The following is a 19142-nucleotide window of genomic DNA, read 5'->3' on the forward strand; positions in this document are numbered from 1 at the left end:
CTATGTTGTCACAGGCTTTCTTCATACGTACCCCAGAACGCTCGGGCCGCTTAATTCAAGCAAGCCATGCAATTTAAGAACAACAACGAGAACAACAGGCAGCCTCCTCACTAACAAAAAAAGGTGCAACGAATACGATGTGCTTAACACAAAGCTATGTCATCGCACGGATTCTGACACGCACTGTATGTAAGATACACCGAATAAAATGCAGGAGCGTATCACGTACGTACGTAGCCACATCACGCACGTACACACAGAGCGCTCGCTCACCCACGCAAAGCCCACGGCTGCCGAAGGCGACCGACTTGCTTCGGCAAAAACAAACACGCGGTGGTTCAAAACAGGATTAATAATTACTTAAACCAAAGCTTCGCACTGCCTGGTGTTAATCATTACCTAGGGGAGCCACTTACAGAGCTGTAAATCACAGCGGAGCCCTACGCCAAAGACGAGGGGAATACACACGCTTTGCAGGCGGGGAGGGACCGAGCCCCGCACGGCCGGCAGCCCGGCAAGGCGGCTCGCTCTTCGTACCTGGGCTTCCCGGGCGGGCGCCAGAGCCCCGGGTTACTTTAAGGAGCTCAGGCAGCGCCTCGCCTCCCCGCGGAGAGCTGAGGAGGGCGGCTCCTCACCCGCCCAGCAACCGCAGGCATTCCCACACAGTCCCAGCGCTCCCACCCTGGGGGCTCGGTGCGCCCTGCCGCTGCACCGAGAGCCCTGATCGGCCCGACTCCCCTCTCCCAGGAGGCCGGAGGGGCTGACACCCACCCGCGAAACACTCGCCGCCGCGCCGCTTACCGCTCGCCGCTGTACACAGCCCGGGCGCCGCCGGCACTCCCGGCACCTCCCGCAGGCCGGGAGGAAGCGGCGCGTCACCGGCGGCGGGCGGGGCCACGCTGCCCCGACCCACCCTCCGCCATCTCCGGGCACCGCGTCCCCGCGGGACCCGGCGGTCGGTGTGGGGCTAAAGGGAGGTGTTACTGCGGGGGAGGGATCGGCGGACTGGGAGCCCTTCCCGCAGGGTGCCGGGGGGGGGGGGGTGGGTTCCCGGAGGCCGGTTGATAGTTTCAGGCCTGCGTGCTCCGCCTGGAAAGCCGGAGGGGCAGAGAGCGGCTTTCCTGAAGAAGTGCCGCTTCCAGCAGCCTCCCAGCCAGAGGGAGCAGAAAAAAAAAGAGAGGCCAAAAAGAGAGGAATTAAGACCAATAAATTAAATTAACATTCTAATTGTGTGGTTCTTAATAGAATAACTTCTGAAGGTTTATCTTCAGCTTTGTTTAATTTCTCAGGAAATCAAAACGCCAGTAGCTTGGTTTCCTCTTTTTAATTATTGTTTTATTTTAGTTTGTGTTTTGCCTAAACCACATCTTTGTTTGCTCGATGTTAAAAGTTCAAAGAGGGATTCGAACTATCTGCTTAATGCTGCCTGCCGGCGCTTGGCAGACGATCTTGGAAATCGCGTGGTGACTCCCATGCCACATCTCTGGAATACCCAATTCGCGGGTTTTGGAACCTGGCTTCTGAAAATAAACTTCATGAGGAAATCATCGTTTCTCTCTGAGAATGTTTGTCTCCTGCTGCTGAGGCTGCCCTTGCCTGCTGGAGTTGTTTTCAGGTGAAGAAACAACAGCACCTACTAATGAGAGGAAGAGAGTTAATCTTCTGTTACAACAAGAAGTGGTCAAGGTTTCTGCTTTTGAGGAGCTTGACTATTTTGTGCCTATCTACATACTGATAAAGACTCACTAAGGAATCTGAGCAACTTCTGTTCTAAAAGGGCGAAAACACATGGAATGCTATTATACATACTGGGTAAATTTCTAAATATTGAAAAGCCCAAAATCTTGTCTTAGTCTCTCTATGGGCTCGTTTTTTCCCACCAGATATTCAAATACGCAGCAAGTTCTGGGATCAAAGTTTTGCTAAGAGAAAAGTATTATTAATTTGTCTTGAGTACCCCAAAACTTTCATCTGACAAGAGCCGTTAAGCAAAACACTACAGAGACGCGTTGTGATCCATACAAGCAACACAATAACCAAGTACAAAGAATTACACAGGTGTAACACAAGGTGTCTACATCAGCTTTTTGCCCCAAAATGATGTGTGCCCCTTTTGGTAATGGTGGTCCTACATCACCGTCAGTGTGGACCTTGTGTGAGTGTGGATGGGGCTCCAAGCAGAGACAGTTCTCGTGGTAGGATGGTGAAAGGACCAAGGGTGGACATCACCTTTTCCGCTGTTACTGTCAGACATGGTGCTGAGCAGTGTCTCGCAACCATCTCGCCCGAAAAGAGGGCAGGAAATGACCGGACTGAAAAGGAAAAATTAAGCTAATGGGCAATTAAATAGGTCTCTGCGGGATTGCTAGCATACACTCATTTTCAGAAATCAGATTATTTTTTTCTAAATAATCCAGTGTAATAAAAATTATCAATGATATTTATAAATCTTAGTTATCCAGCATAAATGTGAAGCAGAGCTACCTCTAAGCCACACAATTTTGCCTGAAAAAAAAAAATCTTAATTAGATAAAGTTAGCAAACAGAGGCTGTGCAGGGAAGTGCTCTTAATGAAAAAGGGAAGAACGATTATAACAGGGAACATATTTTTCTTTTGGAGAAGTGCTGTTCAAGCTCCCCAACTGTTTATTTGTAGGGTTTCAATCCCTAATTCCTTATCCAGATTTTTTTTTTGTTCTGTGTCATACCAAGTTACCACCTTTCACAAGGATATGGTGTGCAGACATATCCCAGGAAACAATGGCAATCGGAAGACATCAGACCTTAGTAAGATGATGGTAAGCAATGAGCAGCACAATGAACACATGAATGATGCTCCTACAGAACTTTCCTTCCTTCCTCTTTTTATAGGAAAGCCTGCAGCAAAAGGACCGGGTGCAATCATCACAATATCCACATTTTGTGGTTTGGAAGTGGAAGATCTGGCCAAGTCCTCCTTGATAAATTTCCTCAAAAGGGCAGTTTTCTTTTTCCATAGCCTAGTTTGGTGAATGCACCCAGTTCTTGCTAGTATAGACAAAATTTTCCTAATCTCAGTCATCTTTATCCATGGTTCCTATTTATGTTCTGCTCTCCATTTATTCATGGATGATGGGGGTCGTATGCTCCAAGTCTTTTCTTTTTTTCCTTCTGCCAGCAAAACAGGCTCCCAGTTTGCCTTGAGCTGTGTAACACTCTGTGGAGGCATCCAGGGGGACCTGTGGGTAATTGCTTGGAGCGTCTACCACTGGACCTACTCCAGGGGAAATAACAGCTCATCATCAAAGTTCAGGATTATTGCAGCTGCTAAAGAAAGAGAAAATATCATTTCCTAGGAGAACAACAGGGAAGACCAGGGAAGTAGAAGAAAAATAGGGAAGGGAAAAAAGAACAAAGGACTGGAAAAAGGAGATTGATATACCAAGGACAGGGATAGAAATCAGAGGCGAGGGTGGGTGGGGGGTGTTATAAAACTGATGTTGCCAATTGAGTTCTGTTGCCAACTTAAAATTTGCATAGAGGAATTTCCTGTGTGTTTTCTGTCAAGTTCTCACGCTATTTTTGTCCAGCTTTTCTTTCCATGCCAGCAGCATTGTGACCTGACGTGATGTCCAAGAATATATTCGCATCAAGGTTTTTTGTGAGCCTTTCTCAGGGTGCAGCTGTAGTGCTGGCACAAATGGTGTGGCCTGCTGCTGCTGTTGGCTGACCTGCTGGTCTAAGGAGACTTCCTTCTCTATGCCAAGCACTTGCCTCTCAATGCTCTGAAAAACTAATTGCTCTTCAGAGAGATATTGAAAACTATTTTCTCCATGTTTCAGAAAAAAAAAAAAAAAAAAAAAAAAATCCCCCACCAAAAAGGGAGGAGTTGATTCCACAACAGCTCTGTTAAAATTCCCCTGAAATAAATTGTTAGTCTGCTCAACATTAGTTTGACTTATTTCAGATTAAATCTGCCACGGCTATGGCTGTCCATTTATTCAGAGGGGCAAATGTAAGTGTGCATTCACCTATGTTAGCATTTTGTTTCAGAGAGGTAGGGTTTTTTTGAAGCAAATTTCTGGTTGCCCTCCCTTTGAGCTCTTCGGTTCATTTTCTAGAGCAGCCCCAGAAGACACAGAAGAAAGTTTTACCTGAACCATAACCAACTAGAGATATCACTGCTGGTGCACTGTTGCGTTAGCATTGGCACCTGTTGTCTTTTGACCCTCAGCAACCCCACAACAGAAGGGTCCACTGATCAGTGATCAGGTCGAGTAGACTTTCATTTCCTCCATCTCCAAAGCAGCTGTACCAGAAGTTCATTGGTACCCTTTTGGGTCTTTGAAATACACTCAAGTAGTCTATGCCAAGGATGCATAGAGGAGCCAGTCACAAGGGGGTGCTTTTCCCAGTCATTCCCAGTTAGACTCACTTCAGCCCCCAGTAGAGCCAACTGTTTGGATCCCCCCTTCAGTCCAGAAATACAGATGGGTTCTGCCCCTTCATATTTTGATGACATTAGTGCACCCCTTAGAGCCTTATCCTCATGGGGATCTGATGTGTCAGGCCATCGAATCCACAGAGTACAATAACCTGGGTGTCCCTCTCCTCCACCCACCTGGAGGCAGGGCCTCTCTAGTCCTGCTCATCGTATTTGTTACTGGTGAATGGATTCATGTGGTGCACTTGAGTTTGAATCTCATCCTTGTTATTCGCTGTAAGAACAAACCAGAAGCTCCATCCTTAAAATCAGAAGTAAGACGAGTCCTCCTAGTCTGACGGGGGAACTGCCCGCTGGAGACTGAAGCAGCAATTCTCCTGGAATAACCCCCATTTAAGATTGTTTTTTCTTGCAATTCACATACTGTACCTGTAGGGTAGAGATAGAGTTCCCATCCCAATTCTTCATGTCCTCTCCATGGTCACGTGGGTAAAACTACAGGGGGTCTCATGGTGTGTGCCCTCTATATCCTCTCTCTTGAGGAATGGTTACTCCTAATATTGGAGATACTGGTCTGCACAAGCAGGGAATTTGCCATATTGCTTATTGCATGATGTTTGCAATATGAAATCAACACATTTGCTGGTGTCCTGCTAATAATTTTTATCCCTTTGGTGTGTTAAAATAAGCAGTTGAACATCTTTAAACATATGTAAAAACTCCTACATTCAAGTAGGACGTTCCCTCAGGAAGCTTGGATGGATGTCCTGATATCTAAAATTGCTGGAGGAATGGGTCGTCTGTTTATGTAAGCGTAGCTAGGGGAGGAGTTTTGGTTAAAACAAGCAAGTTGTCAGTACACTGGACATTTTAGTGCTGTAAGCATAGTGGCTCTAATCTTGATTTTGCAAGCACTGTGCTCTCACATTCAACAGTGTCTGCTAAGTTTGCAGTCTCAAAGGTGCACAGCTTATCAAAGCAAAGTCGGCCCAAGCAAAATTGGGTCAGACTGTGGGAGGAAGAGGATTATTTGGATTTGCATGTAAAATGAAAAAGGACTGTTGATTTTGTTTCATTTTTACTTCCTCCCCCAACTAATTCCAGTTCTGTGTATTGTATCTGATCTGAAGACAAGCTAAAATGGAAGGCCTTGGTGTTTATAGCATGAAGAAAAATATTTTCAGCTGAGAAGAACAGAACTGTTACTGAAATCCCTATGCCATCTTTCCAACTTGGACAGAAGCCAAATGCTTTATTAAAACTGAAAACCTCCAGAAAGAACTATGGTCCCTAACCACATACTCAGTGTTGCAGATAGTTGTCCGGCCAACCTGCAAGACTTGCATGATATCCTGCAGTAAAAATAAGGATGAAAAATACAGGAATATATTTAAAAGGACCCCTCCGTTACATGTTTGATAAAAGCAAAGGGATACAAGCTTTCTTTTCCCTTCTCCCTTCTAACTTTTCTTTTTACAAGTTTTTTGTTGTTTCCTCCCTTTTTTCTAGGTGACTAAACAAACCATGTACTAGGCCAGGTTTAATAAAATACTCTAGAGTCACTATGTTTACTTGTACAGATCCACCAGACTGACAAAATCAGCATCTGGGACAAACACTAAAGTAACAAAATAGCCCTCAAATTTGGCTTGACATTTATGACTGTTAAAGAGCAGATGATGATAATGGTTTGCAGGAGTGGTTGACTGGAAAAGCCTCAGATGCTGTTTTTCCATCAGCAGTTCCTTACTGGTTGTGTGCTGGTTTCTTGCAAAATATTAGACCAGAACAATATTGTTCTTGAAGGGAATTCCATCTGAGTGTTTTACTCCATATCTCCCAGTTTCCCCTCCTACTTCTGTCCCTTTGTACTGGGATGCAAGGCACAAAGGCCAAGGAGCTGGCTGCCCTGCTTTCCCTGCCTGCTCCGGCGAATTACTTGTCCCTCAGCTCTCTATAGTTGAGGCAGATACAAACATCTTCCTCAGGCAAATCAGATTGCCTAGGATGTAATTTGTCCTCTGACCCCAGTTTCTACAAAAGCAGCCAAGGGCAATTCTGTATCTTCAAGCTGGGGGAATCTTGGTCAGACTGGCTGTAAAATGGTAATTTTTTCTTTTGGCTTGCAGAGGCTTGGCCATTAGCTGGGGTTTGGTTACCATAGAAAATGGGCATGTCATGTGAAAAAGCAGTATCTGTCTGTGTTACTGTCTACTCCCCACCGTTGTCCTGATACCTTCATAAAAAGAGGTGGAATAAGAAGACTTGAAATATTCTTACTCCAAACATTCTCAGTTAATAAGTACTTTTCCTATTTTTTTCCTGTTGTTTTGTTGTTTTTTTTTTAATGGAAAAAAAACACATAATAAATCCTCATGTGCCATTTATTCAACATCTGGGAAAAAAACAACCAAACAACCAACCAAACAAGCCACACATGAAAAAAAGTAGCCATTATCTATAAACTTTAGAGGGAGCCCTGCTTCGAACATATTGTACATGTGTATTTCAAACTGAGCATCTGCTTCTTTTGGCAGATTACCCCACAGTTCCCACCGCTCTTCTGAAGCTTCGGGAACTTGCCCCTTCTGCTGACAGTACCTGGAGCCAGAAGGGCAGATGGGTTTGACCCAGTGAGGTGACTTCTAGTGTGTATGCAATGACTTGTGATGACAACATTTTGTTGCCTGCAGGCAGGACATTCAGAAGAGTACCAGCAAGAAGAAGTGGGGGGTATGATAAAGAAGATGGGAGGAATTTGTCCTTTTCATTGATACTTTTAATCTGAGATGAGCATGGATGGGAAGGATCGAGTTAGTGGTGAATATTTTATGAGAAGCTGTAGTGAGGTGGCTACCAATGAGGTTAGAAGAAGATCAGGAACGGCAGAGACGTAGTTAGGAGAAGCAGTGGCTTGGTGGGTCTGGCATCGCTGGTGGTGGTTGTGTTACTGGGGAAGGGACCCCTCTTCCTAACAGCAGAAAGTGTGTGCTTCTTTTAATTACATGCTGAACGAGTATTTCCCATTGGTACTTTTGACAGCGAAGTATCAGGGCTTTACACCTGTGCTGAAGATGTATACGGCAGCTGAACAAGTTACCAGGCATCAGCTGAGTTTCACCAACTCTACTGTTGGTTCATGTAAATGCTGTATCATACAATCTCACTTAGCAGGAAACAAGAAATATTTTAAGCTTAAATGCTGTCACCTGGCTTTCCCAGTGCTCCGAGATCACACCCGTGGGTCTTGGCCTCCCCGCAGGCCAAGGAGTGATGGGAGCTTGCTCCCTTACAGGCCTTCTCCTGCCATTATCCCCTTGATCCTGTGGCCTGGCTACAGCCAGGGTTTCTGCTGCTCTAAGTGAAATTTAGGGAGGGTAACCTTTTAGCAGAATGAATACACTGGTACAATTCCAGTTATGCTGATTTAAAGCCATCGTACATTAGTGTAGCTTACCCTCTTCCCTAGCACAGGCATAAACTTATCTATACACCCTCCTAGTGCCAATTTAATTATCCCTTTGGCAAGGCTTTATTATTTTAGACACACCTGCATAGCTAGAATGGTACTACCCTCATGTGGTGGTATGACTCCCGTATGTAGACAACCCCTGGTACAGCATTTAACATGTCAATGGCTGTCACTTTTAATTATATCAATACTTGCTGCTGCAAATAAATTTTACAAGCACACATGGCTAAAATCTAGTGAACCAGCTGGCTTGTTAAACAGAGGAGATGGGCAAGCAAAACCAGCTGTTGTTCAGAATCCTCTCTTGATGCTGTATTTCCGGGGAGGGGGGTCTTGTTTGGTTCTTTCAGTAGTAAGTCAAGCAGATCAGATGCCTCCTATTGCCTGGCACGGCTACATCAGACAGGCTTTGCCTTCCCTCTCACCCACATATTCTGTCCCTTTTAGAAGAATGTATCTACTGCCTTAAAGGTGTGACTGAAAAAAAATGGTGCTTTTTTTTCAGATTCATTCTAAAGTCTACATGGACTAAGCAGTCACTTCCATGTAACATGGCACTTAAAATATAAATTGCATCATATGCACTAGTGTAATTGAAAAAGCTTCTTCATTGTTTCATAAACATCTGGAAGGCCATTTACGGCCACAAAAGCATGTTGTAGGGTGTGAGTAGTGCTGGACTATTGTTGCTTCTTCCCAGTTGGCAGCCCATCCTTTGTGAACCTACATGTGTGAGCTGCAGCAATAGCTCGGCACTGCAAGCAGCTTCTGGCTAACTATTACCTCATCATGAATCCGTGTGGTCTATTGTTCCATTTCCTTCATTTTGTACATTTACGATGAAGGAGTGGGGCACTTCGCATGGATCAGTATTAGGTGGTTACCGTGAAACAATCTGAAGTGGGGGATTCAAAGCCCAGGAGCTATGCTGCACCAGTTACTCAAGTACCTGACCTTATTTTCCATGAAGGTTGCCTCTGCTTGTAACATACTTCACTTCTCACGCGTATTAAGCTAAACCACACCAGTGCATACTTAGTGCAAAGAGGTGTCCTCTCAGGGAGCTGTTGCAGAACAGATACTCGGCAGTAGCTGTTGTGAGCTCTGCCCAGTGCAGACGAGCCCTGTGGCAGAGATCATTGCTTTGTCTGCTCTCAATGACTACACATGAGGATTATTCATTATGTCACATGACCAAAAAAGCTAAGGCCAAGGACTGTCTGAAGTGTCTGTTAATTAATTAGAAATGCTTTCAGGCATTTGAGTGACCCTTTAGTCTCCACCTATAGCTTGATTCCCACTTTCTGACTCCAAATTTTAAAACATTTGCATTTATTATTTTAATTGCCTTATAATCACCGCTGTTGGGTACTAGTGTATCTTCTGTGTGGTAAGAGGGGTAAGAATTTCTTAGTTACGTTTTTGCAAAACTCCTTAGTCCAACTTTAGGATTTGTTTGGTATAGCAATATTTCTAAGGGAGGTTCGAGGTTCGTAATGCCTCCTGTGTTAGCTTGGTTCGTGACGTCAGACTCTACCATGTGCTTCCCGTGACTTCAGATAAGTACATCCACGCTGTACTGTGCTGCATTCCCTCACTTCATTAGTACAGTGAAGCAAGAAGCCAAAAAGTCTTTTTGCAATAATATATTTTTGCAGAAAGTTTTTGTATTACTTAAGTAAAATAAAACAATTTTAAAAAGCTTTTTGCCCCTGTGCATTGAGAGGATGGTAGTTGGGCTTGCTGGTGCAGTTACAGTGATTGTACTCCAATTACAGGCATGGTGTGTGGTATCTGGGGAACCATTAGAACTGAGATTTCAAGGGAGAGCACAAGCATCTCTCCCTTCCCTGTAGCCTCTGACCTGCCTTTTCAGGCCATGCTGTCTTTTATATCTGCAAGAGTCCAGGCCTTGATATACTCACCTCCACCCAGACTGGCCTCAGCAACTACAGAATTAATTTCTCACTGAGTACAGGAAAGAGGCATGCAAATTTTAAGTGAGAGCCCTCTGAGTTGTCTTCATAGTGAGATATGACTGTGTCAGACACAAAAAGATGAAGTCACTTACATCTTTGTGCTTATTCAAAATAGATGGAGGCAGTGAGCAGCTTGTAGCAGCTGCAACTGAGCAGCTTCACGTAGCAAATAATACGGAAGATGGTAAGGAAAACCAGAAGGCCTTCAAGTTTGAACTTCAGTTCTCCACTAGCAGAGAATATCTCTTAAATTTGTAAGTCTGTCTTTGAAATCTACTCCAGTGCTGATGGCTTTATGTATATACACTGTTCTCTACTAATTCACACCTTAGTATTGCCTTAAGCTTGTTTTGCCTATCATTTTTTGCACTGCCTATAAATTCAATAAAATATATTTGCACTGCCTATAAAATCAAATTGCTTCTTTTTCAAAATCCAGCTTTTCTTATTTTGAGACCACTTAATATTAATTCTGGGAAAGAGGGACTAGGAATCAAGCCGCTGATGGCATTGGTGCTGTAGGTTCCTGGTGATTGTGTTTCATGGAAAGCGAAACATTCCATGCCTGTTCTTCCCACTCAACATCCCCAGTACACACTACAATCACACACTACGATCTGTGTGGGTAAAGTGCTCTTGTTTGGTTGCTCTGCCACATCCATATGTTTCAGTAGATGATGCTTCAAGGGCTGTTTTAGCACAACAGCTTTCTTGGTGAGATAGTGATTTATCAATGAAATACCTGCATTTTGCAGAGGCAACATTTCCAACTGCTGAGAAAGTTTCCCAAGCTCATGTTTACCAGAATTTGCTGTGTTTTGCCTGTTGCTCTTGCACATACGCACAGCGAGCAAGCTGCGTACATTGCTACGTACAGCTAGTCTGCAGCCATACACACCTGCTCCTTACGGCTACTCCACGTCTGTTCTGGATGAAGTTAAATAGGTTCTGCCTCCTGTCCAAATGTTCAGTAAAATTATTTGGAAGCCAGGGAAACAAACAGTAAGTTAGGATATCACATCACCTCCAATGTGACTAGTAGTCATGAAATCACGAGCAGGAAGGTAATCATGACTATCCCAAAATCAGTCTGAGAAGCTGTTCTTTTTCATCAGAACTATTGGCAGGTTAAGAGAGTCCTTTACAATGAATTTGGTAAGGGATTTTAATATTATAATTATTGTTATCTTACATATCTATGCAATATAAGCTTAAGCATTTTTAAATCTGTCAGTTATTGTTCATCCTAAAATACATTTTCAATCTTCAATGTGTTTTCCATGTGATACAGAAAACCAAAGTCTCTCTAATCAAACCTTGAAATATATTTCAGCAGTTAATATTGAAGACTCACATTACTGCTTTTATTCCCCATGCCCACTCTACTTCCCTCCAAATGAACATACCATCCTCTCAATGGAGGCACTGATCTTCTGACTGCTGATCTGTCTGCAGCAAATAGATTAGTCACTAGAAAGCAGTATGCACAACTAAATTCCCGAAGGAGATGTCAATGCCTGCCACCATCTCAAGGCAAGCCACCGATCACCTCTGAAATTCTTTGACTGCTGCTCACCATTCCATTCCTAGGACTAGCTCATACTAAGTGGAGCATCACAAGGAGACTGACATACAGAAGCAGCTGTTTTCATGATCCCTCTTCTCCAATGCTGTCCATGTTATGTCACAGTGGCCAAGCTGATGGCATCTTCCAAGTCTTCAATGTCATCCACCCAGATGAGGACCAACATGTGCTCAGTATTAGTGGTTTTCAGAAATATCATAGAATGTGTTAGGTTGGAAGGAACCTTTAGACACCATCCAGCCCACCCCCCCTTCAGGAAGCAGGGCCATCTTCACTAGATCAGGTCGCTCAGAACCCCATCAAGCCTGACCTTGAATATCTCCAGGGATGGGGCCTCCACTACGACTCTGGGCAACCTGTTCCAGTGATCCACCACCTTCATATTGAAGAATATTTTCCTAATATCCAACCTAAATCTCCACTTTTCTAGTTTAAAAACATTACCCCTCGTCCTATTGCTACGCACCCTTGTGAATGCAAGATGGTGCACTGTACTTGGAAAAGGGCAGCTGGAGGGTGAGCAGCAACTTCACAGTGAAGCACCGGACACAGAAAAACGGCACATTGTTAATGTGACCCCAATCCTTAGTATTCCAGTAGATTGTAAACTGTGTCCCATGTGGCAGTGAAAATGTATATTCTTGTTGCATAGCCCACTGGCTAGGAATTCTTTGCAGTTATGGGGGAAAAAACCCGAACATCACTCCACAGGCATCAGCGCCTTTCTGAAAGAGGAACAGACCACGACCATCTACCGTACAAACACAATGGCCTAGGGTCCCTTTTAGCCATGAAACTCTTGGAAGAGCCAAGAGGAAGATGGCATGAGCATAGATGACTCCCTGCAAGACCAAGGCACTGGTCACACCATGTACAACCAGGTGTGCTCAGGGATCTCCTGTGGTTCCCCATCATTTTCTCCTCCTAGGTACCTGATCAGCCAGGGCGGGTACAGCCACTCCACCTGCTGGGAGATGACAGGGCTGGGTGCAGCCCTACATGACTTCCCAGGCTGGAGTGCCACCTACTGAATCACCACCACTGTTGCTTATGGCAGTTTGGTTAGGCTTTGTAGATTTAGCCACAGCATTTGAAATAAAGGCAGCTGCACATGAGATATCTTAATTGGGGTGATAAGTAATGACATGTTTAAACTTTATCAGGTTTAAGCCTAGCAACTGCATATTGAACTGCCCCTGAAGGAGTAACACCAGCTGTAAGTCAACAGCTCATGCAAAAAAGGAAGGTTTAACTAGCTTTTTGCTAAATTAGGGGATAGTATTCCTTTTCTAAGCAGTGATGTGCATAATACTGACAGACCTGGCACCTGGGGGTCTGTGACAATTAAAAGAGACAACAGAATTTCAAAGGGAAGCCCACAAATTCTGGTTTTTATCTAGGGACTACCATGTATTATTCCATCAAAGGAAAAACTTTAAGCGCTTCCACCTGGATCATTAATGCTGTGATTATTGATTCTAGAACGACACAGGCATGTCTTGGGTGACTGGAAGAATGATGGTTACACACCGTTTCAGCTCGCTCTTGTTCAACAGAAATGTTTCATCTGGTCTAGGCTGCTTGTGGTGCTCGGTGATGGAAGGAGCAAGTGGGGTTTCACTTCTTACCCTTCCCAATGCATTTAGTACAAACAGCACCTCACCATTCTGGGAAAACCAAATCTGCAATTCATTACCTGCCTTTTCCCCCTGGTATTTTAAAAGGTGAGGAGAAGAAGTTGGCTTATAGCTGCATCAGAGGAGGTTTGGAATTGACATGAGGAAGCATTTCTTTACCGAGAGGGTGGTCAAACACTGGAACAGGCTTCCTAGAGAGGTGGTTGATGCACCAAATCTGTCAGGGTGTAAGAAGCATTTGGACAATGCCCTCAACCTGCTCTAACTTTTGGTCAGTCCTGAAAGGATCAGGCAGTTGGACTAGTGGATTGTTGCGGGTCCCTTCCAAAGCAACTCACTAGTCTAATCTAATCTAATCTAGTCTAGTCTGGTTCAGTCCAGTCCATTCTGTTTCACTTTCTTTTCTGCCTTCTTCTTTCCCTAACAGTACATGCTAAGGAAAACTTGGACCACATTTCTTTCCATCCCAGCACTAGCAGAAAGCACTGAATGGGTAATCATGTCCCATTGTAGGTACTGGCTCTGTTACTTTGTGGGAAGGAGGCAGGTACCTTCTAGTGGCAATGAGAACTGTGGATCTTCTGTAGAGAATTTGACCATCTGAACAAATTTGCAAAAAGCAGGTGTGAAGTGCAGTTTTTTAGTCTTATGTGTTTGTCCAGTTGAACCTTGTTTCTACAGGATGACAAAACCCCACATCTCTGGCACTAATGAGGCTCAAAGATCAAGCCCTCAATATGAAGCAGGACACGCTCCTGAACTTAATGGTTGCAAATCATCTTGATGTGAGCAATTCCAGTTCCTTTCATCATTTTTTTTTTTTTTCTGTACTCACTTTTAGAAATTTCTGAGCTTGGAAAAAACACAAGAGCCTGAGAACAATAATACTTATCAGATTAAAGGTTCATCTATCCCAACACTCTAAAGTGTCCAACCATAAACGTCTAAAGGACAGTGTATGAGCAGTGCAGGTCTCCTTCTGCCAGGGTCCTGGGAGTGCTTATGACAGAATCACAGAACCACAAGGCTGGAAAAGCCGTTCAAGATCATCAAGTCCAACTATTCCCGTCCTATGGTAAACCATATCCCTAAGTACCTCATCTACCCTTTTTTTAAACACATCCAGGGAAGGTGACTCAACCCCCTCCCTGGGCAGCCTGTTCCAGGCCCTGACAACTCTTTCAGTGAAAATTTTTTTCCTAACATCTAATCTGAACCTGCCCTAGTGTTGCTTTGTGCCATTTCCCCTTGTCCTATCACCTGTCACCTGGCTGATGAGACCATCACCTACCTCTCTACAACCTCCCTTCAGGTAATTTGAGGCAGTGATAAGGTCTCCCCTCAGCTTCCTCTGCTCCAGGCTAAACATCCCCAGCTCCCTCAGCTGCTCTTCATAGGATTTGCCCTCCAGCCCCTTCACCAGCCTGGTTGCCCTTCTCTGGACTCGTTCAAGGACCTCAATGTCCTTCTTAGGTTGAGGAGCCCAGAACTGGACACAGCACTCAAAGTCTGGCCTCACCAATGCCAAGTACAGGGGCACAATCACCTCCTCAGACCTACTGGCCACACTATTTTTGATACAAGCTAGGATGCTGTTGGCCTTCCTGGCTGCCTGGGCACACTGCTGTCTCATATTCAGTCTGCAGTCAACCAACACCCCCAGGTCCTTCTCTGCCTGACAGCTCTCCAGCCAGTCTCCCCCAAGCCTGTAGCGCTGCATGGGGTTGTTATGTCCCATGTGCAGCACTCTACACTTTGCATTGTTAAACTTCATCCCATTGGTCTCAGCCCATCGGTCCAGTCTATTCAGGTCTCATAGGCCCCAGTGGGTGAGAACAGCCTCCCCTGGGACCCCCACCCACAGCATCTCCAGACAAGGGCCTCAGGGACCTAGCTCAGCTCAGCCTGGGGCCCTCAGTCCCTATCTGAGCTGTGTTGTAGGTGTGTCTATCTCTGCCTCTGTCTCTTGGATGGGCCTGGGACCTGCCCTGTAGAGAGACACTCTTCTGGATGGAGCCTCAGACCCAGAGCATCACTTGTCAGGCACAATGCTGGGCGTAACAGAGCATGACTCACCGTGCCGTGCAAGTAAATGAGTGTAATAGTAATGAGACTGCTATTTCCCCAAAATGCCAGGGCCTTTTCAGCTCCAAAACCACTTTCAACAGCACAAATCAGTTTACAAGTGGAATCAGGATTTAATTAATGTAATTTAATTTAAAAAAAAAAAAATGACATTTTATTGTTATTTTTTAATATTAGATTTTACAATATTCTAAAGTCTGTTTATTATTTAATTTTGTAACATTATTTTATCTTATTGTTTTTATTTTATTTTCCTGGTTTATTATATTTAATTTTTAAAGTTTAATTTAAGATTGTTTTTATTTTATATTTTATTTGATTTTGATTTTATTTCATTTTACTTAATTAAAATTTTAAACTTCATTAATTTAATTTAGTATATTTTAGCTTACATAATTTGATTTTACTGCACTGTATTATTTTATTTCACTTTATTTAGGTTAACTTCAGTTAATTTATTTTTATTTTACCTTATTTTATTTAATTTTACTTAATTTCATTTCATTAGTTGTATTTTATTTTCCTTGTTTTATTTCATGACTTGATTTAATTTTTTATTTATTTTATTTTATTTTTATTAGTATAATTTAGTTTATTTTAATTTAGCTTATTTCATTTATTTAGTTTATGTAACCTGATTTTACTGTACTGTATTATTTGATTTTATTTAGTTTAACTTAATTAAATGATTTTATTTCATTTTAAATTTTATTCTTTTATTTAATTTTGCTTCATTTCATATAGTATAATTCCATTTGTTAATTTTATTTCTTTCTTTTAGTTTTGATTAGTTTAGCTTAGCTTATTGTTTTATGGCATTTAATTAATTTCTTTCCATTATAATTTTATTTTTAATTTATTTGATCTCATCTTAATTTTTAACATGTTGTGGTTTGTTTTACTTTATTTTTGTTTATTCCATTTTAATTTTTTTATAACTTATTGATGACAATCCTTCTTTTTACCTTCAAAACCTTCTGGGGCCTTGCGGCATGGCCAGCAACATGGCTGTCCTGCCTGCCCTTGCCTTGCTCACAGGGTTGGCCGCCAGCAGCAGCTCCTGGTGGTGCCACCAGCCTGGAGCCCTTTGGCAGGAGCCAGAAGCCTCCGGGGAAACAGACCCTGGGACAGGGCTGTGCTCAGTGCTGTGGAGGACAGGCAGCAACCCTCGGGCTGCCCTGGGAGCCTCAAAAGCTTCCTCCACCAGGATGTGCGGCACCAGGGCCACCACTGTGGAGCTGGAGCAGCCAGCACCTGGACAAAATGGCCCCAAGGCGAGGCCATGTTCAGTGCTGCAGAGGAAGGCAAGCAGACCCCGCCCCTAAATTGCCAATCTGCTCCGGGGGAAAATTCCAGTGGGGAAGCCAGGCAAGTTGACAGTGGCACATGCCATGAGCTCCCTTTATCTTGCCCCAGAGCATTGTGACTGCTGGGTTTCTGGGTGGTGGCATCATGGCAGCCCCACCTCTCTGCCCAGCATTCTTCTCTGTTCCTTGTCAATGTACCCAGTAATATTTGATACTACACTGTTTATGGTGAGGTCTTCTTGGAAAGAAGTCCTGAATTGTTTTGTGTTCTTCACCCTATTTCTCCTTGCACTTCAATATCTCTTACCCTCCTTCGGCCTTCATCCTTGGCCACTTTCTTGAGAATTATGGCAGCTTTGTCAGCCTTTGTCTTGCCCCTTGTAGTCATCATCTTCTGTAGGCACTCCATACCCCTAATCAACGGCTTGATCTTTGTTTGCCTTCCTTCTAGACTGAATTAATCTTTCCTGAACTGGAGTAATGAGAAGTTTCCATAGCGGTACAGGTGAGTTCTCACCAGGGCTTTGCACAATGTTTGCCCTCCCCATGGAAAGCCTTGTAGCATTTAAGAAATCTCTTGTGCCTTTGTTACAGAGGGTGTTTAGAAATTTGCTGGTGTTTATTAACCTCAGTGTCTAGTTTGTGGGCTTTACCTGTTTTATTGCTACAGTTGATCTTGAATGCGACACTTCACTGATTGCTGCTTAATTTCATGTTGTTGACAGATCAATAGCACTTGCATCCCAATTTGTTTTAAACTGCGTGGACTGAGCAGGGTTTCCCTGCAACCCTCAGGAGAAACAATAGACTCAGTTGTGTAGAATGGTTTAAAAAAAACCCAGCTATATATCAGTTCAGGAAAGGGCATTGTAGGGAGGGCAGAGATTTTGAGATTGAGAACAAATCACCCCCATAAGTTTGTTCACATCCTTGAAATGCAGAATGACTGTTGGTCATTCCCTGACTTCAAGCCTTATTTCTTGAGTGGGGTTCTATCAGGGGAAAGGGGAAAGTCACAGAGTTTGTTTGGAGATATTGCAGGCTGCAGAAGACAACCACAGCTGGGCTCCTATCTAAAGATAGGACATTTCTGCATCTGTCTGAACAACCTGTTCTTTTAAGCAAAACACCGTTATTCACGCAGAGAACAACAGTAGACAATGCTGCTGCCACTGCCCACTCCTGGTGCAAAAGGAATGTCATCACCTCTCAGAAACAACCAGGACAAAATAATAAACACACAACCACACACTTCTGTGTATCTCTGTATCTTTATATCTACATCTGTATCTATCTACATCTACATCTCCACACCTCTACACGTACACCTCTCCTGGATCAGTGCAAACAAACCGTTATCTGTTGCAAGAGCTGTTCATAAGTAAAGGCGGGAAGCAGGAGAAGCCATGACAGGACAGCTCGTTGTCAATTCATGCCGTGTCCTGAGTTGGTACTGGAAGGGAAGGGTGGGGTCTACAAGTAAAGGATGAAGAAATAGTGACCTCTCCAGCTGGGAGAAGAGCCGGGCTGTGGGGGAAAGGAGGCAATGGGAGGAAATATCTTCTCTGTGTTAGGGACACACATCGTGTGCTTGGGCAGTACTGATGAGTTTTTCTCTGCTGGGCAAAGGACACGTGTCAAAAGTGCTTACCATGCCACAGCCCATCATTTATCAGCAGTCCTGGCTGACTGGGAAGGTCCCAGTTGACTGGAGATAAGCCAATGTGATGCCCATCTACAAGAAGGGCTGGAAGGAAGTTCCAGGTAGCTAGAATCTGTCAGTCTGACCTCAGTGCTGGGGAAGGTTATGGAGCAGATAATCTTGAGTGCCATTACATGGCATGTACTTGACAATCAGGAGACCAGTCAGCATGGGCTCATGAGACAGGTCCTGCTTAACCAACTTGATTTCATCCCAAGACATGTGTGACCTGGTGACCTGCTTTGTGGATGCAGGAAAGGCTGCAAATACTGTCTACTTGGACTTTGGTAAAACCTTTGGCACCATTTGCCAGAGCATTCCCCTGGAGAAACTGGCTGCTCACGGCTGGATAAAAAAAGGGCTGGACAGCCAGGCCCAAAGAGTTGTGGTCAATGAAGAAGCTATGGCTGGTCAAAAGTGGTGTTCTCCAGGGTTAGTACTGGGGCCAGTTGTCTTCAATATTTTTATCGGTGATCTGGACGAGGGGATCAAGTGCACCCCCAGTAAGTTTACAAATGACACCAAGTTGCGTGGGAGCGTTGATCTGCTTGAGGGTAGGAAGCATCTACAGAGGGATCTAGACAGGATGAATTGATGGGCCGAGACCTACTTCTACGAGGTTCAACAAGGCCTAATGCTGAGCCCTGCACCTGCCTAACAGTAACCCCTGCAATGCTACAGGCCTGGAGGTGAGTGGCTGGAAAGGTGCCTGCTGGAAAAGAACCTGGGGCACTGGTCAATGGCCAGCTGAGTATGAGCCATCAGTGTGCCCAGGTGGCCAGGGAAGCCAATAGCATCCTGGCTTCTATCTGAAATAGTGTGGCCAGCAGGACTAGGGAAGTGATTGTCCTCCTGTACTCAACACTGGTGTGGCCGCACCTCAAACACATTGCAGTGTTGGAGCATGTCCAAAGAAGGAAAATGAAGCTGTTGAATGGTCTAGGGCACAAGT

At 44.2% G+C, this 19142-nt stretch overlaps 1 protein-coding gene across 1 annotated transcript in view; it reads right to left on the bottom strand.

The window, feature by feature from the left end:
* The window catches only part of SNX10 (sorting nexin 10), a gene marked incomplete at its 5' end in the record, with an annotated part of 52384 nt that extends 35487 nt beyond the window's left edge, over nt 1–16897 (bottom strand). The window contains one exon of the mRNA XM_084260670.1: nt 16796–16897. Coding sequence (XP_084116796.1) covers nt 16796–16897 — 102 coding nt within the window. The remainder of the gene's footprint in view (nt 1–16795) is intronic.
* Between the last annotated feature and the right edge of the window lie 2245 nt (nt 16898–19142).

The sequence above is a fragment of the Gallinula chloropus genome (assembly GCF_964237585.1).
Source record: "Gallinula chloropus genome assembly, chromosome: 2".
NCBI lineage: Eukaryota > Metazoa > Chordata > Aves > Gruiformes > Rallidae > Gallinula > Gallinula chloropus.